This window comes from Hermetia illucens, chromosome 4, assembly GCF_905115235.1.
Source record: "Hermetia illucens chromosome 4, iHerIll2.2.curated.20191125, whole genome shotgun sequence".
Classification (NCBI taxonomy): domain Eukaryota; kingdom Metazoa; phylum Arthropoda; class Insecta; order Diptera; family Stratiomyidae; genus Hermetia; species Hermetia illucens.
The window spans coordinates 28,267,463-28,294,030 of NC_051852.1; the positions used below are offsets into that span (position 1 = coordinate 28,267,463).

Consider the following 26,568-nt stretch of genomic DNA (forward strand, 5'->3'; position numbering starts at 1 on the left):
TTTGGATTGATCATAGTCAACCCGGATAGTCGTTTTCTCGCAGTAACACTTCATTTTGGTGAATAACTGTAATTTCTTTAATAGTCCTGATACCCTTATTTTAGCAGTTACGTCTCCCCGCATCAGAAGGTTATGACTTCACTTTCCTCCCCTCCTCATTACAGGATTCAGGTGTCAATTTTATTTAGCTTAAAAATTGGTTTCCTCCTTTTTTGATTTCCTCGAGGTTACTCCATATTTGTAACAACTCTTGATCCTGAATAACGTCGTCTAAGTGTAGATTGTTACGGCCATGGTTCTACGAAAAGCGGTCTCCCCGTTCTTAAACAAAACTCATTATCCAACATCATTTCGCTTCTTCTGTGGCTGAGCGATACCAAACACCCGCTTTATAGCCCTGTTTGAGACAAGCGATGCGCGCACCCGCCAGACGCGCTAGCAACTAGGCTAACGTGCGGTATGCGGGGTAAAGCAGGTCCTTAAAATTGTCTAATCCACTAAACAAAATCGCGAATTCTGGATATAGGCATTATTATAGCACCACCATATATTTCTTGGACAAACTAGGTTGCCTCTTTAATTAGCTTGGCCCTGGCCGTTTGTTTGAAAAGTTGGTTCGATTAGCTGAATTTTAGGTTCAAAACTTTTAAGAATATATTAATATTGAAACTAATAGGATCGTACCGAAATAAATTTCTAAATCCATAGTTTTCCTTCGAAAGAAAAAGTCACCGACTTGTGCAAACATGACTTTATTCATCTTGATAACTACGCTCTGATCTGTACATATATACATGTCGACTCAGGACTGTTTGTTTTAGCTACTGAAGGAACGCCTGTCAGTGAGTGCAATAGTCAAACTTAATCATGCTTGAAGCAGTTGAGTGAAGACAAAGTCAGCACGGAGCCACTACAGTCTTTGTAGGTGAAGAGCCTTCCGAAGAACGCACAGGCCAAGCATGTGCGGTTTCGGGGTGTCCGGGTACGTTGGCCGCTGCCGTAGATAAAATCTATGAAGTCCACCTGCAACCCGTGCGTGGAGTTTCTAAATTGACAGCGGCAGTCAATGCTTTGCGTTCGGAAAGTACGACAAGACCACCTCCCAGGAAGATCATCGCGTAGTAGGACATCAGGACACTCGATAGGCATTGGGGAATACTGATGCCACCGTAAGTTTGCCGAAGAGGCTACATAACGTACCAACTCCTCAGAATTTCTCGCGAAAAAAATTGACTTGCCGAGAGCTCTAGCGATGGCTACCCGAAATGCAGCACCACGTCGCCTATTTACGACCCCTTGAGTCGGCGCCACTACCCTCAACCGAATGGCGAATGGAGACCTACAGTCACCTAAATACTCAGACAATTGTAGACTAATACCCCATTCCACTCTCCACGACTTTACCCGCTTTATCGCAGACTGCCGTATTTTCTTGGCCTTAGATTTAAATAAGGCGCATCATCAAATCTTTGCAGCGTCCGGAGACATTCCTAAAACGGCAATATGCACACCTTTGAAATCCTTCGAGTTCATTAGGATGATTTTTTGACTGTACAATGCAGCGCTAACCTTTCAGAGGTACATCCACTGTGTTCGAGGAAACCTCCAGTTTTGTTTCATTTATTTAGATGGTGTTCGGATTACCACATCCTCTGAGTTCGAACATTTAGAACACCTCTGACACTCGACGTTGAAGAATGTTAATTCTTGCAGCGACAGGTGAGATTCCTCGGTCACTTGATTAGCTGGATCCAGTCAAAGTACAAGCAGTTTCTAGTTTCCCGCTTCCGAAAACAGTTAAATATCTGCGAAGGTTCTTGGGCATTTGAAACTTCTACCGCCATTTCTTGCCCAAGACCCACCATCAATCGATCCGTAGCACTTACTTGCCTGGTTCGAAAACTAAAGACTCCCGCCTGATTGTGGTCCCCAGAGATTAACCAGCCGTTTGAAACCAGCAAACAAGAGCTGGTGGAAGCTACACTTCTAGCATTCCTTTAGCAAGATGCATACCTAGCCCTATTTTTTCGATGCTTTAGACATCGTCATAGATGCTGCCCTTCCCCAAAATGTGGACCAGATCTATTTGATTGCCAAAATTTGTTTTCAAAGTCATTGCCGCCTCTTTGCAGAGCCTTCACAATTGGGTGCATTCGTCACACTCCGACACACTGCTATCCCTGATAACCGCTTTGAAGTCGAAAAAATCATTATTCTGATTGAGATTTACGATTTAAATGCTTCCTCATATATCTGCTTCTCTACTTGTCCGTGATTTTACTCGAAAACCACCAAAATTATAATCTTCAAGCCTAATACAAAATCGCACAGAAAATACACTGCAAGGAGGATTTAGTGGACCCCTTTCGTTTCTTTAAAGAAAAGGGTTGACAAACACAAGTAGGGGTACCTAATATTATCAAGTAGGATATTAAACGAAGTAATGTTTATAAAATAAGAGTATATTGTTAAAGATGAGAGTCTTCATAAGAATACAAAAAGTAGACCCCACCACATGTCAGCCCCCTTGTATCTATAATTTTAACAAATTAATTCTAGTGTTCCTTCCTTTGGACCTTAAAACTAACCTTTCCCTTCTTTTCAGTGGCGTTCATCATCACTCCCTGCCTGTTCGTCTGTATTACGTGTAATCATCCCCGACGAATGCAATGGATCCCTACAGACCCGCACTTTACCCGTACGACCTCATACAACAACACGCGACGTATGCCGTATTATCGCTCATAAAGCACGTATCACAAATCCCCAGGATTATGGCCTCTTCAAATTGGTAGATGGCGAAGAAACCCTTCTAGTCGAGAATGAATGTCCTCAGGATGCAAGAATCGCGGCTCGCGGCAAGCACTGTATGCTGGCTTATAAACGACTCGATGCAAAAATTGCATGGCCTACAGCCACTTCGGCATAAGGATAGTGTAAAATTAAGGACGTTCGGCGAGTAACAATTTTGTGATAAGAAAGGCATATGCATGTTAATACAGATATTTAAATAAGACAAAGTGTAAAGAGTGAGGCCGCGGCACTGCCATCCATGACAAAATGAATTCAAAACAAATCAAATTGGAATGAATGAGGAATCTGGTAGTAGCGTTACTGCAATATTTATAAATTATATTTACTTAGGTACGGTAGTCTTAAGACTCGGATAAGAAACCTTTTTATATATTCTGAAAAGAAATATGTAGTTGGGAAGAGCGACCGGCTGGAAACGAATCAGCCAGCCGCCGAGACTAATGAATGGCCCAGGTCGGAGTGTATTTTGTATAGAAAGCGAGAAGTGCAAGCTAAAATGATAACAAACAAGAAAAAAATAATGGCGAAAATAGTATTTTTAAAACAAAAATCAATAACGAAAAAAAACAATCTAAACCTTAAATTACTCAAATAAGTTTTTTAATCAAACAAACAAAATTATATCGAATAATCCAATAATTTGAGGTGAAATTGAAAAGAAGGCATCAGTTTTTTTACTCTAACTATTAAACGAAACTTTACTAATCAGTATTTTATTCTATAACGGAAAACTAAAATCACTGTTAAATATTTAAAAGAAAAAATCTCTTGAACGGAAGACTATACCGACTATAATTGCTCTTCTAATATTCAGATTTTTATGAGTGAAGAACATAAATCTTGGTTTTTTAAGATTTATTTCGTACATAAGCATGTATACAGATACAAGATACTTCTATGTAAACAAAAACCAACTAAGGCATACCGGAAAGTAACATGTAACATTTCTTCCCTATCGATTTCTTTCTATTACTATTAAGGTTTTTTGTGTATAAATTATTCAGTTCGTAAGAATTATATATATATAAAACCCGACGGATAAAAATGATGATCATTAGATATCGATCAATGGTATATTGCATTGTATTGAATTGTATTGTATTTTGCAAATAACTTTCATTCTAATATCCTTAAGATACGGAAACTCATTCTCATCAATACTACAATAATCGAAACTTGAAAACACCTACTTTGTTGCGTTTTTAGCGAGCGAAATCTTTTTTGAAGTATCTTAATTTGGCATATTCAGTCTAATAAATTTAAAATTTTATTATGCACATATATGCATTAATATCCTGAAATTTTTTTCAACAAACATCTACGAAGGAGCAAAAACTAGACAGGAACTGAGCGAGTAAAGTATCAAAACAAGCTTTTGTATCTTTTATCTACTGGGTGCATCTTGTTTTATAATAGTGATTTTTGGCAATAGAAAGAATAATTCAAGGAGAAAATTAAATAAATGAAAATGGTTGCATGCTAGAACCTTACTGCGAAAGGAGATGGATTTTTGGATATAGCGTATTATAACTTAACAAACGATTCGAAATTTTTTCTAATTACCAATATATCAATCGATATTATTATCCTTCTTCTATTGTATTGTATTTCTATTTTGATTGAAAGGAGTAAAGTGGTATTTACATACACATTCATTATCATGAAAATTTCGTTGTTTTATTTTCTTATTCCTCTGATGTTGCTCGGACAGTCTTCGCAGCAGATTTGTTTGTATCTTTAGTCTTGCGGAAGGCTTCGACCTCATAAAGCTCGCTTCCTCTTAAGATAAAACAAGCTGGACGCTTCAGGTATGAAGATATGGCCCGTTAAAGAAATGATCACTTTCGACCCCCGCACTGCCAACCTTTCCAACAAGTGTTGTAACTAAGAGCGGCTTCAGAAAGTACTAACCGATACCTTTCATTTGATGCCCCACATGACTATATTTGGTTTAAAAAAAATTACACCTCCCCTTTTGCATGTATGGGGACCCCCCCTTAAATTCGACATAAAGGGATGTAACTCACTGTATTCATGGGCGTTCACAATTCCCACCTTTCTACCAAATTTGGTGTCAATCGCTATAACCGTCTCCGAGAAAAATGCTTGTGATGGACAGTCAAACAGACAGACCTGTGAGAAGTGGCCAGACCTCCCATCAGACGCGACCCCAGCTGGCGGGTTGAGGCATATTTACACATCAATAGGTATGACGTTTAAATATATGTTCATGCACTTTTCTTTTCTGACTGTGCATGGGCTAGCGTTTGCTCATCTCTGCATGGACTAAAATGGCTATGGAGAGGATACTCAGAACTTAGAACCAGTATTGAAGACATGAGAAGGAGATAACTTACGGTGCAGAGGCTCGGAACCCCAGTACCGGCAGCCTTTGGGAGTGAGCAAGCGGGCTCCGCAGTGCCTCGGTGGTGGACAACTTGGCCACCGTGGCATCTAATGTTACAAGTGTTTTAGATTTGGAAAAGGAAGTGTTCAAGCGAAGTTCCACTCTACCAAGGACACCAGTAACAAAATCGAACAAGGATGAATTGAAAGCAGATTGCTGGACGACAAAAACAGCAACAATACCAACTGCACATATTCAAGAGAAGCAGCAGCAAGAGGTACTCCAGCACCAGGAAAAGGACCCATTCAGAAAAAGTTCGTCAACTTTGAGATCTCCGCCAATGTCAAACATCAGAAAAGATAAAACGGAGGGAAGGTCAATGAATGCCAAATGTGAAGGACTACTTAAAACTAGTAATCCGGTTAGAACTCATGGAGAGCAGAGCCCTGAAGCAGAGGAATTACCCTTCACACAGCTTGGTGCAAAAATAGTGTCACATGCAACCCAAGTGACACCTTATCGTATTGCAATCAACCTGCCACCAAACAAAAGAGTGCGGGAAAAAGATGTGGATCCTGTGGGAAATCAGCAGGCGCCTAAGAGTAGAAAGGCCATACAAATAGTCCGAAAAACGAAACTAAAAGCACCGAAGAGAGAAAGGAAATCCTCCAAGTAGGAGCTCCGGTAATCGAGTCGGCAAAATCCAAGGGGAATGAAAACGGCGGATGGACCGCTAATAAAAAGGCGAAGAAAAAGGCAAAAGTGCAAATTCGCCCAGAAACAATTGTGATCACCAGCAATGGAAGTTTATCCAACGTGGAGATACTGGAAAAGGTCTAAAAGATCGGAAATGTCAACAAGATTCGGAGGACCCAGAATGGTGACCTCATGTTTGAGCTGAAAAAAAAAACAGCTTGGGGAAAACTAATGGCTTTCGAACTCAGGTTAATAACTCACTTGGGGAGAATTTCACAGTACGCACCCTAAAACATGAGGTCTATATACAGTGCAAGGACCTCGATAAAGTGACATCGAAATGAGAAATTTTCACGGCTTTGATAGAACAGTTTAAGTAGGAAGAACTTGCCGAGAAGTCCATTGTGAGTTTGCGGAAAGCCTATGGTAATACTCAAGCGGCCACATTGCGATTACCAGTGGAAGCAGCGATTTTTGCCGTCTGAGAGAGCAGATTTCTCTGAAGAAGTGCTTCAAATGCCTCGCGTTTGGTCATTTCGCAAAGGCACGCACCAGCAGCATTGATGTGGGAAGAAAGGCCATATGGGCCAAAACATGCAACAGGGATCCCAAATGCTTATTGTGCGAAGGAAATGAGGGACGGGATTACCGGCATATTGCCGGAAGTGGTAAATGCCCGGAATTTAGGAAAGCGCTGACTTCAATGAAAAAATGGGGTTTATCCAAATAAATCTCAATCATTGCAGGGTCGCTCAAGATTTACTCGAACAGACCACCTACGAATCCGAGGTGGAAATTGCCATCATTGGCAAACTCTATAGAAACCGGTGGTTACAGATTCGACTGGTGGAGCGGCGATATGGACACGAATGGGGTAGCAGAGAGACAAATGCAAGGGGCCGCAGTCTATTAGACGCTTTTGTACACTTGGATATAATTCTGGCCAACGAAGGTTATGTAAGCAATCGTAGACATAACTTTTGTCAGCCCTGCACTGGCACATGGTATGTCCTGGTGCGTCAGCAAGGACTACACCAACAGCGATCACCAAGCGATCTTCTTTAGGCTATGGGTGGAGTCACCGGAGAGAAGACCATCGTGCCCAAAACCGAGAAAGATGTCAGACATAGAGGTGTGGTTAGAACAACCCAATAAAGCAGGCGCCCCTACGGAAAGAGCTGTCCAATGCATCGTCATCACCGGAAAATCAGGTGCGAAGAACGTTAGCATGTCAGGAAGACTGGGATGCGATCAACTCCATCCAGAGCAAACTGTGAAAAGCGGACAAGACTAGAAAAGCGCGGTTACGTACCCCGCGTAGAGACGAAAGGGGACCAAGCTAAAATGAGCTAACTCTGCCCCGTGATGTAATATCGTATGGTGGTTCCACGGTGCTTGAGGGGAGTCGGAGGTGGTTTTAGTGGGTAAGAATCCCGCACACTGGCGTGCCCAGGCCAGTGTCGTTTGAATATTTCCACTTCCTCAAAAAAAAGACAGACAGCCAGAAAAGGATTTTAATAAGGTTCTCTTTTACACAAAACCTTAAAAAACAAAAACAGAGAATCATAGCTCTGCCTAAGATTTTACGATTAAGCCTCCAAATAAAACCACCTTTGATAAAACACGTCTCAATTGAATAGAAAATTTCACACCCAAAGTTGTAAAAACGCTCTCAAAAACTGATATACTGTTTATTAATACACGATGAACAGAAAACTACGAGGCACCTTACGATCGGTTGAAGGTATGCGCTGAAAAATCATTGGTCGTTTCCCATCGACTTCGACTTCGATGTTTAGGCCAATCTTGGCAAGTGAGTTCTCGTCAGCACGAATTACATGTCCATACCATCGAAGATGCCTCTCTCGCAAATTTTTTACGATCGGCCAAATCCCTAGTATACCAAGAGCATTGGTGGTGGGTACCAGCCACACTCTATACAAGGTGGTCCTACTATTTACAAAACGCTACGCATCTAGACCGAGGAGTTGAACAACACTTCCTCCAACCAGGGTGATATGCGAACCGTGCGCATTAAATAGTTTGCAGTCGGGGTTAACTGACTGTATTCGAACGAAGCCCCACTGACACCTGGCTGCCTTAGCAAGTAAGCTTGGCCTTACCGTACTACGGAGGCTATGGAACACTAAGCTCCTAAAACTCATGCTCATGAGATTCAAATGAGTACAAAAAATAAAAACACAAAAAAGATATTTAATAAGGAAGCGGAAACCCATCCCGCACGAAAAATTCCCCATCAGGTGAAGGCAAATATCGCAACAGTGAGAGCCAGGCGAATACACCCAAGTCCCTTCTTGGGAAGTCAAGCAACCAACGAAGGCCCCCGCTCAAAAGGCAAGGACAAGCAAGAATACGTCTGAGACCAAGATATCAAATGTCAAAAAAGGGGTAGACCCTCAGTGGCACAAGTGCTAAACGAAATCTGAGCTATCTGAAGGAAGGCCTGGAACCAGGAAAGACCCTTATGAAGACTCACGATAGAGCTAAGCCTTCAGCATCAAAGCCAAGAAAGCGGAGAGCAGCGAAAATTAGCCCATCAGCCGGAAATGCTCCCAAGAAATGTGAACCTACGAACAGGAAAAGAGAAATCTCGCGGCGACCAGTGGTGAAGGCAGGAGCCAGAAGACCCGCCGCTAAGTCCCTAAATTGCAAGACAGAAGCGATACCACTATGGCTGGGCGTAGCGCATTCCGAAGACAAAATTCCAATTTCTGGTGGAACTCAGAAATTGATGAATGAAGGAAAAACCACCTCGAAGCTAGGAGATGCTCCCAGGACGTTTAGATAAGTGTTAAGCTATGTACTATGTGCCTGAAAAGGACACAGAATAGTGAAGACAGGCAAGATAAGATCAATGAAAAAGTGGCAACGACTCAAAAGGCAACCCCTTTGCGTTGAACCCACACATTAATTTCCTGTATTAAGAGGTGGATTCAATGACGTAACTGCAAAATTGACTACACCATAATACAATTACAGGTATTGCAAGAAATATTTGTACCGATTTAGGTTGGATGATCCCCACATTTGCCCTGGAGATTGGAAGACTCTCTGAAAGCTAAGTCCGGTAAACGTTGTCGGATAAATACTCAAAGCAGTCCTCCCCGCAGAGCAATGCTTTGTGATAGCACCGCAAGGAAGGAAGAATATTCCTCAAGTACAAAACGCGTAAGAGCAACGCATAACAAGTGTGAGTACGATGTTAATTGTCTTCTTATTAATTAGTGTGCAAATTTTGTTTGTAAATTCTTTTTATTTACATTTTGAATCATAAATTTCGTACATAAATTCTGTATTCGAAATAGAGAATACACTTATGATCTACAATAACCAAACTCTAGGATATATCGGAAAAAAAGTTAAGTATCAAAACATACAACAAATTTTCTTACTCTTAAAAGCAGAATGAGTCAATGCTGTATTTGCAAGGAAAATTTACTTAAACCTAATGAGCAACTGTTACGACTCCAAAAGTTTTGTTCCATTTCATCCGCAACACGGAGTGCAACATCCATTCACTGGCATGCAGGGATTGCACGGATCGCATGGCCCACACTGATATGGCGGGAATGGTCCACAAGGTCCGCATGGTCCACAAGGTGGGCAAGGTGGACAGGGGCCACAAGGCGGACATGGGCCGCATGGTCCGCAAGGGCTACACGGACTGCAAGGACTAGGCGGACCACAAGGTGGGCATGGCTCGCAAGGCGACGGCAAACATGGAGGAACTGGAGGACAACAAGCGGCTGGATTAGGTGGAATACACCGCAAAGTTTGTGGTCCTGTTGCATAACAACAGTATTCAGGTGGCGGCGGAACACGAATGACTTGCGGCTTCGGTTGACATAGTAATGTTTGGCACACCTCCTTCGGTGACATAACTACTCGCGGGCAACAAACAACATATGGGTCAGAGCGAACGGCTGGGTACCACGTGACACGTGGTTCACTAACCATTTGCGAAATCCACCGAACCACAGGCTTACGTCGAACCTTCATAACTTCTGTAATATGAGGCACTGTCACCGGTTTCACACGGCACACCAGCTTCGGATCTTGAACTACCTTTTTCACATAAACGACCTTCTTCTGAACAACCAATCGGGGTGGTTGCTGCACCGTCACATTTCGACGTGTAGCTGGTGGCAGTGGCGGACAACATTGTGGCATACATTCAAGAGCACAAGCCGTCACGCTACATGGTGGTCCCTGAAGAATCAGTAAATTAACATCGATACTGAATAGACAAGGAGTTATAAACTGACCTGTGGACAGGGGGGCGGACATGGATCACATGGTGAACAGCATGGTGGTGGGCAACACGGTGGCGGACAGCAGGCACACATCGCTTCTGATTTCAATTCAACTCACACTTTTCAAACGTATTCCCGCTTAGACTTTATTTGAATAAATACTGCGTGACTCGCTACTTATCAATATTTTAAATTTAGATAAATATTTATCTAACGTATAATTTTCACTTAAAATTTTTTGTCACACCTCTAATGTTTTTATAAAGCTTTTGAATGCAAATGTAACCTTTGACAATTCAAGACTGAATGCAAGGATTACGAGATTGTAAATTTGTAGCAAGTCCGAGACAAGGTGTTCTTTTCATTTAGAATCATTACATTTTGGTGATACTATAAAGGTACCAAGAGCATATACACCAACACAGAAGGGAGAGTTCTAGTCGGAGGACACTTTAACGCCAGAACCCTCGAATGGAGGATGCCCCAACAAGATTCTCGAAGTAGAGAAGTTGTGAAAATAGTGCCCAGGGCTGGACTTATTGTTGTAGATATTGGTAGCACTCCGAATTTCCGGCGCCTTGGTTGCGAGGGTATTCTCCCTGACGTCACCTTCCTATGCAGTGTATCAGCGGTGTAATGATGGAAGGAACTGGAAGATTTTATGGCCAGTACATTTCCTTTGAAGTGATAAACGACTCCTCCCAATGTTGTGCCATTCGGCAAGCAACTACCGGGTGGAACTTCGGGAAAATCAATGTTGGAAAATTTGCCGAAGCTCTCTCAAGAGGGGTAAATAAGCGACAAGATCAAGCGTAGACAGAAAAAATGTGACTGAATTGGTAATACATCAAACAATGTGCCTTATCACTACAGCTTGGAAGACATCGGCTTACAAAAGGAAACTCCGTCACGAGAACATGTGTATTTTGTGTATCGATGGACGGCTGAAATTGCAAATCTACGAAGGAATTGCCTCAGACTTCGGTGAATTTCCCAACGTGCAAGAGGCTAAGATGTAATAACCGTTTGATCCGCAAAATAGAAGAGAGGGAAAAAGAAACTCCGCCACGAAATCAATAAGCAGAAAGCACGCTGCTAGCAGAAGCTATGGTGCTTAAGGTATAAGCTGGTTACCAAACAACTCGGTGCCGAACGACTACCTTGTTCCGTGGAACCATTGAAAATGGAAGAAACCATGCAGGCCCTTTTTCCTGTCCATCGCATCCAAGCTGACACTGCCCATGAAAGAGTACATACTGATGAATACACACTCTTTAGTATGAAGGACAAAAGAGCACTGGAACCGGATGCTATTCCCAGGTAAGGGTTCGCTACTCAGCGCATTCAACGCATGTTTCACAGTGGGTGTTTTCCCCTCCCACTAGAAGATTGCGAGGCTGCAAGCCAAAGCCGATCCCGAAGGGCCATCAGCGTACGTCCTAACGGGAAGTACTCTGATAAAACGGAGCTTCCCTCTATTAATTTTTCACTATGTCGTTTTCGTCAAACGTCAATTTTCCGGATTAGATCTTTACTGAAATAAGAACTAGCTTTACTTTAGTAACGCCACGAAAATGAAGCTAACAAAAGACTCAATAAAATCACCCGGACTGAGTGGGGAACTCTGAGTTCACCCATACAGTCTTCTAACGATCGATGTGATTAGCTGTTGCACCTACAATAACAGTGATGTGTAGAGGTTATCCGACAACCGCTGAAAAGGGTCACTGCGCTGAAATCGTTAAAGAGCTGGTGTTGAGAACCTGACGTAACTTAGTATCCAGAATAATATTAACACTATCATTCGATATATCAACTTCTAAGGTGAGTTTTGGGCAAGAATAATTTTGTGGTCAGAGACGAATCTCCGAAGTATAGCGCGTGTACGACACCTACGCGCCATCGCTCGCGGTTACCTGAAATGCGCTTCAGCTCACTCCACGACTTTCCGAGACGCTCGCACTCCTCCTCTACTGTACTGCGCCAGGTACCCTTGGGGCGACCCACTCGTCGGTCATCTTGGGAGAGTGGGTTCTACTGCATGGCATAGCCCGCAATGCAATTGTCACCCCTCCTTAATGTGTGACCCATCTGATGCCACTTGTCTTCCTATCACATCGCATACGAGTGTCGAGCATGTGCGCCGACCAAGTGGTTCGTCACTTTCCATGTGCTACTCCCATATAGCAACACAGAAAGAACACTAGCACAGAGCAATCTCAACTTGACCTAAGTGTTGCGATAACTGCATTTCCAGATTTTATACAGGGTAGCGAAAGCGGTTCTAGCGCAGAAAATCTAGTTCGATGCCGTCGTCGGCAGAAACCACCCTTCTTCGATATACAAATCGACCAACGCTTTCGATGCTCTGCCCATTAATACGGATAGGGAAGCTGCAATGACCCATCAAACTGAGAACCTTTGTTTTGTTGATGTTTGCCTTCAGTCCGACTCTACTTGCATCTCTTTTCAAACTCAGGGCCATTTGCCCAAAGTCCAAGATCCGGTGACAGAGCAAACAGATGTCATCAGCGTAGCCCAGGTGTTTGAGGAAAGATATCATCCATTGAACGTCGCATGAAGAATGAAGAACGTCACCGATAACGAAAAGAAATGCAGGAAGATCCCGAGCGAAAACCAGCCTGCTTTCTGTCGATCATCATCGGAGATGAAAAGTCGACCGTTTACGTCCTTCACATTACCATCGAAAGGTTTGGGACCACAAGCAAGCTCTTTCGTAATGCGGTATACAGTTCTGAAATCGCGATCCGCGGCATCTTCCGCTTCCCTGACCAGCGCAATAGCAAATTCTATATTGTCACGGCGTACACTGTGTTGAACTTCTCGGTATTTCCCCCAGAGTTAGAGTGCATCACGCTCGCCATTACTCGCAACGATCAGAAGAGCTTTCAACCCCTTCGGTTCATCGATCCGCTTCCAAGACTCCGCAATCAGATAGACCTTATGACGCCCTTGTGGGACGTGGTCAACGACCTGTACTGCACCCAACAGCATTTTTGATGGCGGTCCAATGGCGATTGATATTTTCAGACACGTTACTGAATAGATCTGCCGTTCGTTCAACAAGATAGCTCTCGCACTGTCGAGCGACAGCTGGATCATATAAGCAGTCGATGTTGATCTTCGAGGGTTGCAGCTACCCAATCCTGCGAGAAGTTGCGGACGCACACACACAATGAACGTAAAGGACCCTCAGATGGTGATCCCTTTCGAGGCCGATCTCAGCGCCTCTCTCGTTACGCATATCCAGAAGACAACTTCTAAATCTACTACTGATCGCTCGTACGGCGTCGGTCAGTTGAAACCCAACTGACCTTATGGCAGGCTCTCTGCTCGAATAGTGGGCTACCGATGACGAGGCAGTGGAAGCTACAGATATCCACGAACTTCCTACCATTACCGCTGCGGTCACCAAAACCGTGCTTCCCCATCACATGCCCAAGCAAGGTGTTATCCAATTATTCATTGTTCGTCGCTTTTTAGATTCATAGGACCTGTAGAATTTGTATCGACTTTTTGTCCGTCTTGATGGTTACTACAATTATAAAAATCTGCAGGGACAGTAAAATCACATCACAACAAATAACCTACAAACCTATTTCATTATTTCAGTCTGCAATGATAACCATTTAGACTTACCCACTTTGGATCAGAGAACTCAAAGTCTTTGATTCTATACATATCACAATGTAATTACCCAATCCTCAGATAACTAAAAAATAGCTGCACTAAATATTGCCAATCAAACGAACCATACAAAAGACACGATATGTACTAATTCAATTTTCTTATCAAACAATTGTACAACCAAACCTACAACCTAACTAAGCATTTATATTTTATTAACAAAAGAATTCAACTTGCTTTGTTCAACTATTATATCTTTATTCTATCGAAACACTTGGAGTCTTACTAGCACCTTTGTCAAACGATTCATTCACATTTTGTCCACTAACCAACTGTCCTGTAGTCCTAGTCGCCTCCGTACTCGGATTTGCTTCGGCAACTGGGAGATCGAATGCCTGTTTCCCCACCAAACCTTTGAAAATTCCCCGATCCTTTTGCATGAGAACTTCATAGCTACCCTCCTCTACCACTCGGCCATCATCAAGAACAACAATATTATCAGCATTTCGTATTGTGCTAAGTCGGTGGGCAATGGTCAACACAGTTCGCCCTTTAGTCATTTGCTCTAAAGCGTTTTGCACTAGTTCTTCTGAAACAGCATCTAAGGCACTTGTCGCTTCGTCGAATATTAAAATTGTCGGTTTCTATTGAGAGGAAAAATTTGATTTGACTAGAGTTCTAACGTAATTGAACTGATCTACCTTAATTAGAGCTCTTGCAATAGCTACTCGCTGCTTTTGACCGCCACTCAACATCATTCCGCGCTGGCCTACAAGCGTGTCTAAACCGTCGGGAAGTTTCGAGATGAATTCATCTACGTGAGCCTCCTGAATCACTTTTTGGAAGAGTTCTGCACTTACAGTCGATCCTGGTTTAGCCCCATATAATATATTTTCCCGAACTGAACCGCTGAACAATACAGGCTCCTAAAATCATTCACTACATTCTTTTAAACCTTTAAACATATTTTCTAATCAATCTACCTGATTCACAGCCCCTATATTATCTCTCAGCCAATTCGGATTCAATTCTCTCAAGTTCCTCCCATCTAAGTAGATATTCCCCGCTAACGGATCATATAACCGGAGGAGCAACGATGCTATTGTCGTTTTTCCTGATCCACTTCGCCCTACAATTGCAGTTGTCGTACCCGGCTCCAGTGTTAAGTTGAATTGCTTCAAAACTGTACTATCAGGTCGTGAGGGAAAGTTGAATTGAACATTATTAAACACAATTTTTCCGATTGGTTTTTCATCAGGATATATTCCGGCATCATGAGTAATCAATGGTTTTCGATCGATAATCTCCCAAATACGTTGTGCCGATCCTACCCCTTTATTTAACTCAGTATAAAAATTACTCAATCCGTTTATTGATATCGCTGTATAGCCTGCGTATAAAATAAATGAAGTTAGAGCTCCAACTGATAGTTGTTCGCTCATAACTAATGTTCCACCGTAATAAAGTACAGACATTATGATCATATTTCCTGATAGTCCCGTCTAGAAATTAATTAAGATACTATAAACCATCCAACCAACAACAGAAGCCTTCATGAACGTCACTTACCAATCCAAAAAATGAAGCCTTCGCTCGGGCTTCCCGGTAACCTATTTGAAGAGCTTCCAATAAGTGGTTATGGTACTTTTCACTTTCCTGGTCTTCCCGACAGAATATTTTCACGGTTTTAACATTACTCAAGCGTTCCTCGGCAGACTTGGAAATTTCTGCAAATTTATCGAGAAGGATACGTGTGATATTCCGAATGAATTTGCCATAGACTATTGCCATTCCAGCTACGCATGGTACTACACATGTACTGACTAGAGCTAATTGTGGCGAAGTGTAAATCTGAAAAGGGATTTACAACAAGGAAAGTAATCAAAAAATTAAGAGAGTTACTGTTAACAGAAATGAAAATGCGAATCCCCAAGCCATTTAGGACGCTGAATAGCTAAGAAAAGCACAATTTGTTATCAGATTTCCTATCATTCACAGCCTCAAAAATGAAAGAAACTTGTCCAACGGCAAACGATTAACGTAAGAAGACTGGGAGGTGTCAATTGTATACATGAAGCCCTTTCAGATCTAAAGAGGAAGAAGTAGAGCGCTTAAAACCAGCAATTAAATAGCTTATTAAGTCATCAGTATTCCTCGATAAAATGCGAGACACACGATGATCATGAACTTGCTGATCTACACCAGAATCCTTCGCGCGAAATAATACTTCACGGTGGTCACGAGAGAATAGATACAAAAGAATGGGAAAGAAAAGAAGACGGAAGCCAGTAAAAAGGGACTAACAGAGATGGAAATGTCCGACTGTCACAAATCTTACTCAGCCGAAATTTAGAGAAATCGAGTGGGAAAAAGCTGATTAATTCATTAGGGGTTCAGAAACGTGAACGGCTTCTCCGCCTGAATGCAAGAAGCATACTGAAACAATCACCTCGAATCTAACATGACAGTAAGTTGTAATATGAACAAGACACAGAAAACAAAGAAGTTAAGGAGGCCACTGAGAAGAAGACGTGTCCTCAAAAGACGAGAACTGATTGACTGGTTTGCGCGGAAAGCGGTCCACAAACATACGTGGGCCTCTCCAGACGGGACCACTTTCAACCAAATTGACCACGTATTGATTGAACGCCGCCACCTCTCAGCCTTGATGATTGTCAGAACATATAGGGGGGCCAATATAGACTCGGATCACTATCTCGTTGGCATGGTGCTCCGAGCTCGAATAACAATACCACCTAGAATCCCCTCTGACAATCAGGTGAGAATGAACACTGAAGCCATCCACAACACAACCCTCCGCGACACCTATAAGAGGGAAATGAATGCCGCAATAACCGCAGTCAACAGAGGACCTGGAGATGAAGCATCAACAAATGATCTTCACAATCACCTGAAGAACGTTATCATGGATACGGCCACAAACATACTTAGCCCCAGCCGCAAAAGGAGTCGGAACGGCTGGTTTGACGATGAATGTAAGCTAGCAACGGAACGGAGGAATGCCGCATATCGAGTAATGTTGCATTCTCAAAGAACGCGGGCACGCGCAGAAACTTATCACGAACTCCGTCGAGCGAAGAAGCGACTTCACAGACGGAAAAAGGAAGCCTGGAAGAACCAACAAGTCAGTGAACTAGAAAAGTACAGGGAGCAACCGCACCAGGCGCGCAAGTTTTACCAACAAGTCAGCAGGATGAAGCCTTATACACCTCGATGCTCATCCTGCCGAGGCAAAGAGGGAAATTTGATTTCCGACAGAATGGGCATATTAGAGCAATGGGTTGAATACTTTGATGAGCTACTGAATAACCAGAACATCGGCGAGTTGGAGGTCCCGCCAAATAAAGAACGACGGACAAATACTGCCACCACCAAGTTTAGGAGAAACAGTCCGTGCAATTCTTCGGCTAAAAAATCATAAGTCGCCAGGAGCTGATGGAATTACAGACGAATTGGGTAAATATGGAGCCGACCAGTTACACCAAGTGGTTCATCAACTTGTGCTCAAGGTATGGGACAGCGAATCAATGCCTGACGATTGGCAACGAGGCATTATCTGTCTCATACATAAAAAGGGAGATATCACACAGTGCAGCAATTATAAAGGTATCATGTTGCTGAGTACCATCTGTAAGATATTCTCCGCTATCTTGCTAGGCCGGATAACCCCATACGCCCAGAACATCATTGGCTCATACCAAAGAGTCTTCACTCCAGGCAAATCAGCAACAGATCAGATTTTCTCTCTGCGGCAAGCGATGGAAAAACTGTTGGAATATGGACAACAGTTGCACCATCTATTCATCGACTTTAAAGCCGCCTATGATAGCATAGCCAGGGTAAAACTGCGCACGGCCATAAGAGAATTCGGTATCCCAACGAAATTGATAAGACTGACTCGGTTGACCATGACCAATGTACGAGGCCAGATAAAAGCAGCAGGATCACTCTCAAGACCATTCGACATCAACAACGGTCTACGACAAGGGGATGCGCTATCATGCGTCCTTTTTAACCTGGCCCTCGAGAAAGTGATCCGTGATGCCGAGGTAAATGCAAGAGGTACGATCCTCTTCAAGTCCACCCAACTACTGGCCTATGCTGACGATATCGACATCATGGGAAGAACCACCCGAGATGTACAAACTGCCTTCATCCAGATCGAGCAGGCGGCGCGAGATCTTGGGCTGCACATCAATGAAGGCAAGACAAAATATATGGTGACAACGTCAGCACCGAAGACCAACCAACCAACAACATCAAACCACACTGGTCAAACAGGAAGAATAAGGATAGGAGAATAAAACTTTGAGACCGTTGACAATTCCTCCTATCTAGGGTCGAAAATCACAACCGATAACAAGTACGATGATGAAATCTGCGCACGGTTGTTGTCAGCCAACAGAGCCTATTTCAGCTTACAAAAACTGTTCCGCTCAAAACGTCTCACCATAGGGTCAAAGCTCTTACTGTACAAGACTATGATCTTGCCAGTCCTCATGTATTCCTCGGAAACTTGGGTTCTTAGCAAGAAAAATTGCGAACTCTTGGCCGCGTTCGAGAGAAGAATCCTCTGAAGAATTTTTGGCCCCCTACATGAGGATGGACGATTCCGTAGCCTACACAATGACGAAATCTATGAGCGATATCATGACCGTCCGGTTGTAGATAAAATCCGGCTCAATAGGTTACGGTGGGCAGGTCACTTAATCCGTATGGATGAGGATGATCCCACCAGGAAAGTCTATAAGGGCAATATCTATGGTAGGAAAAGAGAACGAGGCAGACCCTGCCTGAGATGGAGCAATGGCGGAGATCAGGACGCCAGACAGCTTTTTGGGATATCGAATTGGTGGACCTCGGCGCAAAACCGGGATGTCTGGAGTTCCTTATTAAGGCAGGCCTAGACCGGATACCGGTTGTTGCGCCGTTGATGATGATGATGATGAATGTTACCGCGCACTATATTTTCACGGAATATCCTCGATATCTGATAGCTCAACAGAGCTCTGAAGGTTGAAGTCCATGGATGATTGGAATCAGCATAAACAAGCTCAGAATACTAATTAACAGTCCTTGAGCTACACAAAAACCATAAAGAAACAGAAAGCGATCTATTTCATGTACACTTCCCTGGTGACATACAAAACCATAACTGGGTGAGTATGCAGAGTTGTGCCATTCAAGCCGATTAAATGGACCTTAAATTCATTCAGGGCATATGCAGCTATCCTAAAGTTACTTGATATGAATATGGAGATTGGCCAGCACCTTGATTTACTTGAAAATGAAACGAAAAGCAGCTAATAACTAATATATACCGATTACAATTCAAGCTTGACTGTGCGGTCATACATGCATCTAGAAATGCTTTGGTAAACATCTGATGGCTGATGCCTGTGCTCTAATCATGGATGGTGATTCAGAACCAAAGGTATCTTCCGAAAATAGAAGTCCCCTCCTCCCAAAAATTATGTCCATATTCCATGCCAAATCTAATGGCAACAGAAGAATGTTTCGACCGAATTGCAAGTATAGAATTGCCGCTAGATACTGCTAAAACTTGGCTCAGCATCATTCCTGATGTGAGTTAACTTTTCCACTCATTGATAATGAAAAGGCTGACAGATTAACTCGGTAATCGTCTGGCTCTTGAACGGTGAAATCAGAACAAGAGTTCGGCTTAGTGTCATCTACTAAAAAAATTGTTTTGAACCGTATAGTAGCAAGTACTTAAATCGCCGAGGAGGAATTTTGACTCCCATAATCTGACTTTCGCCAAAATGGGGGAGTCCTAATAAACTATTTGTTTCCTCTCTTTTACCTTTTGGAACCATTTCCTCCTTTCATATATTACCCATAGAACTAGTATTTTTTATGCAATTCAAAGTAATTAATTAGTGGACCTGTGGAGAACAGGTTCGAATTCTGATCGCGTAATTATTTGTGCTACAATTACGACACCCTTGCCATATACTCTAGAAAGTAAAGATCAGGAAGCTTGGCGATGGCTAATATTCAATGACTTTCACACACTTTCACTTGAATGAAGTGGTCTAACACACTTCAAGGCCCTGATCCAACATGGATTGTTGCGCCAACGATTATTATTATTATTATTATGGACTAATTAAATGTATAATATACGCTTTTGATAGAACAAATGGTGAAACTATAGAAGTAAAGATAATAGTAACTACTCCAAAGCAGAAGATATACACATGAATGTTTGGAGGGTAATAAAAGTATCTTCTCTGTATTCTAAATAGCAATCTGTTGAACTCATAGGTAGCTTTTATTCTGAAACTGAATGTGGAAGAATCGCAGAACCAAATGAAAGACACGATCCACAAAACGGCCTCTGCAACCCTCGGGGTCACCAAGTCGGGTAAGCGGTACTCGGTTGATACTTGGCTTTGGAATGACGATTTTGAAATGAAGGTCCGTGAGAAGAAACGCCTCTACCACAAATTTCTCGACAATAAAACGCTTGCTAATTGGCAAATTTATAAGAATGCCAACCGGAAAGCAAAGAAAGCAGTCGTTGTCACCCGAGCGAAAAGCTTTACTATAAACTGGACACTCAGGATGACGAGAGAGATCTGTAACGACTTGCTAAAAGCCATAACGAACGTACACAGGATATCGAACACTTCTGTTGCGTTAATGGCAAGAACGGTACCTTGAACTGCGGAACTACTGACGCAATAAACGCTGCGCGGTTACTCATGGACAAACACCGTGACAAGCATCGCCCTCTTTAGATTGCATTTCTGGATCTAGAGAAAGTTTGACCGTGTGCCACACGAACTCATCTGGTATCTTTACGACAACACTTAGTGCCAGAAAAACTCGTGCGCTGGGTTCAATTGCTCTACCACGATCCGAAAAGTAAAGCTCGAAGTGTAGCGGGTGTATCAAAACCGTTTCGTGTCTCTGTTGGTATTCATCAATTCACCCCTCACCACTCCTCTTTGTTCTTGCTATGGACACCGCCACACGAGATATCCAACGCCCAGCGCCCTACACACTGCTTTAAGCAGATAATGTCTTCCTAGCATCTGATAGCAAAACTGATCTCGAGCAACTTGCCCAAAAATGGAATGATCGCCTCATGCATCACGGTCTCAGACTGAATCTAAACAAAAATGAATTTTTGATGACGGATCTCCATGAAACAGGCACAATCACTGTCAGCGGCAGTGACCTGCCCAAAACTGAGCGATTTAAATACCTCGGGTCAACGCTATCAGCCAATGGAGAACTGCGTTATGAAATTGCTTCACGCATTAACGCAACCTGGATGAAGTGGCATTCCACAACGGATGTTCTTTGTGATCGACGTATCAATGAACGTCTTAAGTCTAAAATTTACCGCAATGTCGTCCGTCCTGTCCCTCTGAGTGTTGGCCGGCTATAAAAGACAATGAACGGCGTCTTGCGGTAATGGAGACGAAGATGTTGCGTTGGACTAGTGGTATGAAACGTTTTGATCACATCCGAAATGAGGATATCCGCGATCGTTATGGGGTTGCACCCATCGTGGAAAAATTGCGAGAGAGGCGTATGTCACGCATTCGTGCTAACGAGAATTTACTTGCCAAGAATGGTCTAAACATAGAAGTCGATGGTAAACGACCAAAAGGCAGGGCTAAACAACGGTGGCTTGATACGCTGCACGGGGATTTAAAAGCCTCGAGATTGCACCCAGATCAGGCATTCGATAGAGCTAAATGGCGAAACCGATCACGACGAGCCGACCCCGCTTGTGAACGGGACAAAGGCTGAAGAAAAAGAAAAGGGCAAACTTGTCAATCAAAGTGAAGAAAATTTGCCTGTGAGAAATATTTCAATATATTGGCATGCGGCGGATCTCAGCTAACCTAGAGGTAAAAAACAAGAGATTATGCAGGAATATGGCCTTAAAATATACTAAAATTCCTTCTCGCTATCAGAATTACGTTGGAAAAAATTCGTAAATATTTGAGTTGCCGAAATCCAGTTATTGGTTGATACACATCACTGGTATGGGATGAGTTGTTCCGAAATATTGATATTTCTACTGCTTTTACAGCGAAGGAGACAGCCTTATTTGCCCCCTTTAATCGACTTATATATTAAAACATGGGTTAATGGGTTCTTGCTATGAGAATGCATGAGATTCATTGCTAGATACGAAGATTCTACATAAAAATAAATCAACGATAACAGACACCAACCATCATTCCCGTCCCTGCCAATACCATCACCGTCGACCTAAGCCCATCTGATAAATTATGACTGAGAGAATTTCCAACAAAGTAAGCATCGTTTGTCAAACGATTTAACAACTCTCCCGTGCCCTTTTTATCAAACCATCCTGCCTCCTGACTCAGCATTGTGCGAAATAACTTCTCCCGGAGGTTCGTAACAATTCGAAGCGCTGAAAGAGAAAGTATTTCTCAAGATTGGCATTTTTCGTTGACTAAACTAAAGCCTTACATGCTGTAGTAAACAGATACACTCTTCCGAAATTTGCCAGCCCTCCCAGAATGAAGACTCCAGCCAGAATCATGGAGAAATTTCTTAATTTTTCCATCATTACGGTGTTATCGGTCTTCACGAAAATGATATCCAGGATTTTACCAAGGGCATAAGGTACAGCCATGGTAACTGTGGACGAGACCAGAAGAAAACCGATCGCAGCTGAAATGGAAACAAACCTATGAGAACTTTACAAGGAAGCAAACAGTGGAGCCTTTACTAACCGACAAGAACCCACTTTTCGGATTTCGCAAGCGATAACAAGCGCTTTACATCAGAACTTTTCAACTTCTTCCGCTTCCCTGCCTCTTTCGAGCATTGTCGTATCGTCTCTTTAATGATTTCCGATTTTCTTGTTAGAAATGTAAATTTTTTCGCTTGTGATAAATTTACGAAATTCCGGGCAGGAGTTACATTAACATTAACTTTTGGCGTTGGAATTTGATATTTTGTCGAGCCCAGATTTGTTCTGGAGAAGAGGAATTGTGTCCGAAAGCGGGAGCATGTTTTCAAATGGTTCAACAACATTTTGCAAAAAATCCGAAAAAATCAAATCTAATACAGAAATCAGAAGAAAAACAGGTGAATTACGCGATCCCTAAAGATTCGAGCATTTAGCTAAACTAGGGTTAAAAATTTTGACAGACTTGTGCGAAATGTCACGGTATGACAGCTGATTATTTGGTAAATAGAGAATTAAGAGAAACCTGTGAACTAAGGTGAATGAATGAAGAGAGCTGACTCGTAGATTGAATGAATGAATTGCTAGTGAAGAGGATAGGCCTCGGAAATGACGGCTTAAGAGCGGGATCTGGTTCGAAATAGAAAAGGGAGTAATTCAAATCCTAATCTCCTAATCAAGATTCAGAAAATTATTCAAATTCAATCCGACAAAATACCTTTGTTTAACTTATTGCAAAATAGGACTTGATTCATTTTCCATCGTGCCACTGACAACCAAAAGGAAGGTCTCATTTTCAACTGAAATAAGTCTGCTCTTGTTCAGTAAGTTCTAACCTTTGAGTGGTAGCCAAACAGAAAGCCAAGGAACGGCTACCGTGCCCGGGATTGTGTGGTCGCAAGGATTAAAATGTGGCCGATAACGGTGGGGTTCTGGATAACAAGCTTCTACAGTTTCAACTGGCCTTTGGTCCAGCGCTCTGCCACAATCAATTTGTCTTAGTAATATGCATTGGTCGGCTCAGCTATTAAATTTTCGAAATCCGCGGAAGCTGGGCGAAGTAGAAACTGACACTGGGCCCAAGTCGCGATTCTTCAGAGATGTACATTGCGGGAATTGAGAAAGGAAACTAAATATTCACTGCTAGGATGATAGGAGTATTATAGAATTGCGGCCCTCTCAGTGCGTTAAAAAAAGTAGAAACAGCATGGAGGAACTCGGATTTCCCAAAACAGATGAGAACGGCAGGAGCACTCCTAAATCGCGTAAGTCAACCGAAAAACGGATCGAGTCAAAGAGACTCAGAAAGCTCTAAAAAAGAGTAAAAGACCTGTTAAGCGATCATGGAGCCGCTTTAGCGAAGATAGCCTCGTTAAAGCGGATCCCTAATCCTAGCATGAGCATTCAAAACCACAACTGCCTTGGTCTGCCGGGCCTATAGATTCAGAATACATATATACCGTCCAGGCTTGACATACGCTTGTATTCCAATAATTTGGCGAAACATCTTGTGATAATATTTATTCCCAAAGATTGCAGAAAGTCCTCCTAAATGAACGCAACAAATTTCCAACCGATCACTGTCACTTCCTTCCCCCTAGAAGAATTGGAGACTAATAGATCGGTTCATAGGGGATATATAAGTATAGCATTCTCCGGTGCCCGCTTCAATGCAGACAACATCTCTGCAAAGGCAACCCGCAGAGATAGTACTCCAAAATTTTACAGCAAAGATTGAGAATTCCATTTGCGAAAAGCATCCATTAAACGCTTTCATAAAGGCCGAAGGTACCGTGAACTATGCTTCGCTCCAAGATCCATATTGTGATCGCAACAAAGTGTATTGAGACAACGTATCTTTGAGACGGTTCAGGGAGAAGGAATGTCTTGTCTAAGTGTCCAGATGGCTCAGCGATTCGAACGCTAAGCACTCGTAGCGGATTATTATTATTATTCTGTTAAGGGAAAGTCGCACCGCGTCCTTGAAGAACTATTGTGCCCCTTTTACTGGTTATAGTGTACCTATTGATCATAGTATCTCAAGCAGGCCTATAACCGTTAGGAAATTTAGTATGTTCCCTACTTCTAGATCTTTCAGCCTTGCATCTGGTAGTAAGTGTTCTCCCAGATGCCTCGACCTACTTTGCACAAGTGCCGGACACTACCCTAGGACGTGTATAGAGGTTTCGTCCTCCTTCTCACAAAACCTGCAGGCAGTGTCCGTAGATATTCCTAGCTTCTCTAGGTGATAGTTCAGCCAACAATGACCAGTGAGAATTCCCACTATGATTCGGAGGTTCTTTTTGGTGAGGTTTAAGTAATCCTTTGTGCGTATGGGTTCGTATTCCCCAATAAGCACCCTGGACTGCTCCATCCCCGGCAGGCCCGCCCAGTGTAGTTCCCTCAACCGTTCCTCTTCATTTCTTAGATTCATAGCCATGAAACCGTTTCCGATTCCACAGAAGGGTTCCGGCCCGTGTAAACGCGTCCCCGCTCCCTTCTTGGCTTTGTTCGCCCCCTGCCTCGTTGCCTTCCAACCCAGCATGCCCTGGAATCTAAAGTATTCAGACCTTGTTGGACGAGCCGAGTGTATTCAGTCACTCAAGGCATTCCGATACCAGTTTAGAGTTCACCTGGTTGGACCTAAGTGCCTTGATCGCTGCTTGGCTATCGGTGAGAATAGCTGTGTTCTGCCCCTTATAGTTTCTTTGCAGATTAAAGAAGGAACATTTGTTTATGGCGTATATTTCCGCCTGGAATATGCTAGTGTATCTGCCCATTGGCTCAAAGTACATTTTCCTTGGATCAATGATACCGGCACCCGCTCCTTTTGTTACCTTACCAAGTACTCAGTTGCTGGTTTAAGCCGTATGTCGCAGCCACGCTCTCCCAGTTTGTCTTGTTACTCCAACGTGTTTCAAACTTCTTATCGAAGTGAAACCTCGTTGTCATGTTATCCCTTGGTATCAGTAATTCGGGATACCGCCTAGAAAGAATATCGATCTTGTTTCGATTTAGGCAGCTCCCAGCCTCGCTCATACTACCGGCCATCCTGAATATTACCCCCCTTGCCTGCATCTGTAGGTGCAGATGCAGAGGGCTTAATCGCAGAAGGACCTCCAGGGATGCCGTTGGGCATGTCCTCATTGCCCCACTGATACACACGCAAGCTAGCCTTTGGAGCTTATGTAATTCCCTGGCTTGTGTGCTGAGTTGGATTCTTTCTGCCCAGATTACCTCTCCATAGGTAATCATTGGCCTTACTATTGCAGTATATATCCAAAGTAGTATCTTCGGGCTGCAACCTCATTTTTTTCCTGCTATGGATCTGCAAGTCATCAGAGCCCTCGTGGTTTACCGACATGTGTCTTCCAGAGTACTCGTAGCGGATAGTCGTGGCTCAAATCTCACTTATAACAGAGGGATTTTGTACAGTGACTGGATGTCGGATACCAGTCGAGTCAGCTGTGAATGGATTCCTAAATCAAATCAGGGTAATAATCACACATTCATAATGTACTGTAATCATGTAGTGTTACATTATTGAATGTAATGCTCTAACACACTTCAAGACTCTGATCCAATTAGATTGCCGCAGCAACGATTATTTTTATTATTGTCTTAACGTTGCCAAGTTCCCGGTAATCAGCACCGACAGACTTCTAGGGGGTGAGTTTTTGCGCAAACATCTGCGGTTAATCTAAGCTCAACATCGGCAACTTCATGAACACCGTATGTGAGTTCATGAATGTAATTCCCATGAATCATGATGAACTTTAGGAAGACTGGACTAGTTATACTCATTAAGAACGTTAATTTGGATTGTCGCATTGGCGGAAATCCAAAAAGCGCAAACATTCGAACATTTAGAAGCGCATTTTCACTTTAAATTAACATATAAATCGGGAATATTGTAAATTGTTTTGTTGCTGTAAGGCTGCGATAAGTAAGCCCTGGTAGCCTTCACCACAACGGAATCACTTGATGTACACATCCTTAACAAAACCCACTTCGAAATGTCCCGTTTGGTGAGGTGGCTATGGGCAACCAGATAACCGCCAAAC

General features: G+C 42.9%; 3 protein-coding genes across 9 annotated transcripts in view; 1 reads left to right on the forward strand and 2 right to left on the reverse strand.

Moving 5' to 3' along the window:
- The window catches only part of LOC119656197 (protein sprint), a 586,096-nt gene extending 581,615 nt beyond the window's left edge, over nt 1–4,481 (forward strand). For all 7 annotated transcript variants that reach the window (XM_038062582.1, XM_038062584.1, XM_038062583.1 and 4 more), the window contains one exon: nt 2,606–4,481. In XM_038062582.1, coding sequence (XP_037918510.1) covers nt 2,606–2,929 — 324 coding nt within the window. In that variant the 3' untranslated portion in view covers nt 2,930–4,481. The remainder of the gene's footprint in view (nt 1–2,605) is intronic.
- A 4,636-nt stretch (nt 4,482–9,117) lies between these two features.
- LOC119655031 (DBF4-type zinc finger-containing protein 2 homolog) lies at nt 9,118–10,414 on the reverse strand. The gene is made up of 2 exons (XM_038060708.1): nt 10,144–10,414; nt 9,118–10,087 (listed from the first exon to the last, which is right to left on the reverse strand). Exons 1-2 carry the CDS (start codon nt 10,222–10,224, stop codon nt 9,365–9,367), a joined length of 804 nt encoding a protein of 267 aa, XP_037916636.1. The 5' UTR covers nt 10,225–10,414; the 3' UTR covers nt 9,118–9,364.
- Nucleotides 10,415–13,864: 3,450 nt separating this feature from the next.
- Nucleotides 13,865–22,974, reverse strand: LOC119655879 (ATP-binding cassette sub-family B member 10, mitochondrial-like). Its single transcript, XM_038062014.1, has 7 exons — nt 22,548–22,974; nt 22,282–22,485; nt 22,020–22,222; nt 15,349–15,630; nt 14,763–15,281; nt 14,481–14,705; nt 13,865–14,423 (listed from the first exon to the last, which is right to left on the reverse strand). Exons 1-7 carry the CDS (start codon nt 22,849–22,851, stop codon nt 14,037–14,039), a joined length of 2,124 nt encoding a protein of 707 aa, XP_037917942.1. The 5' UTR covers nt 22,852–22,974; the 3' UTR covers nt 13,865–14,036.
- Between the last annotated feature and the right edge of the window lie 3,594 nt (nt 22,975–26,568).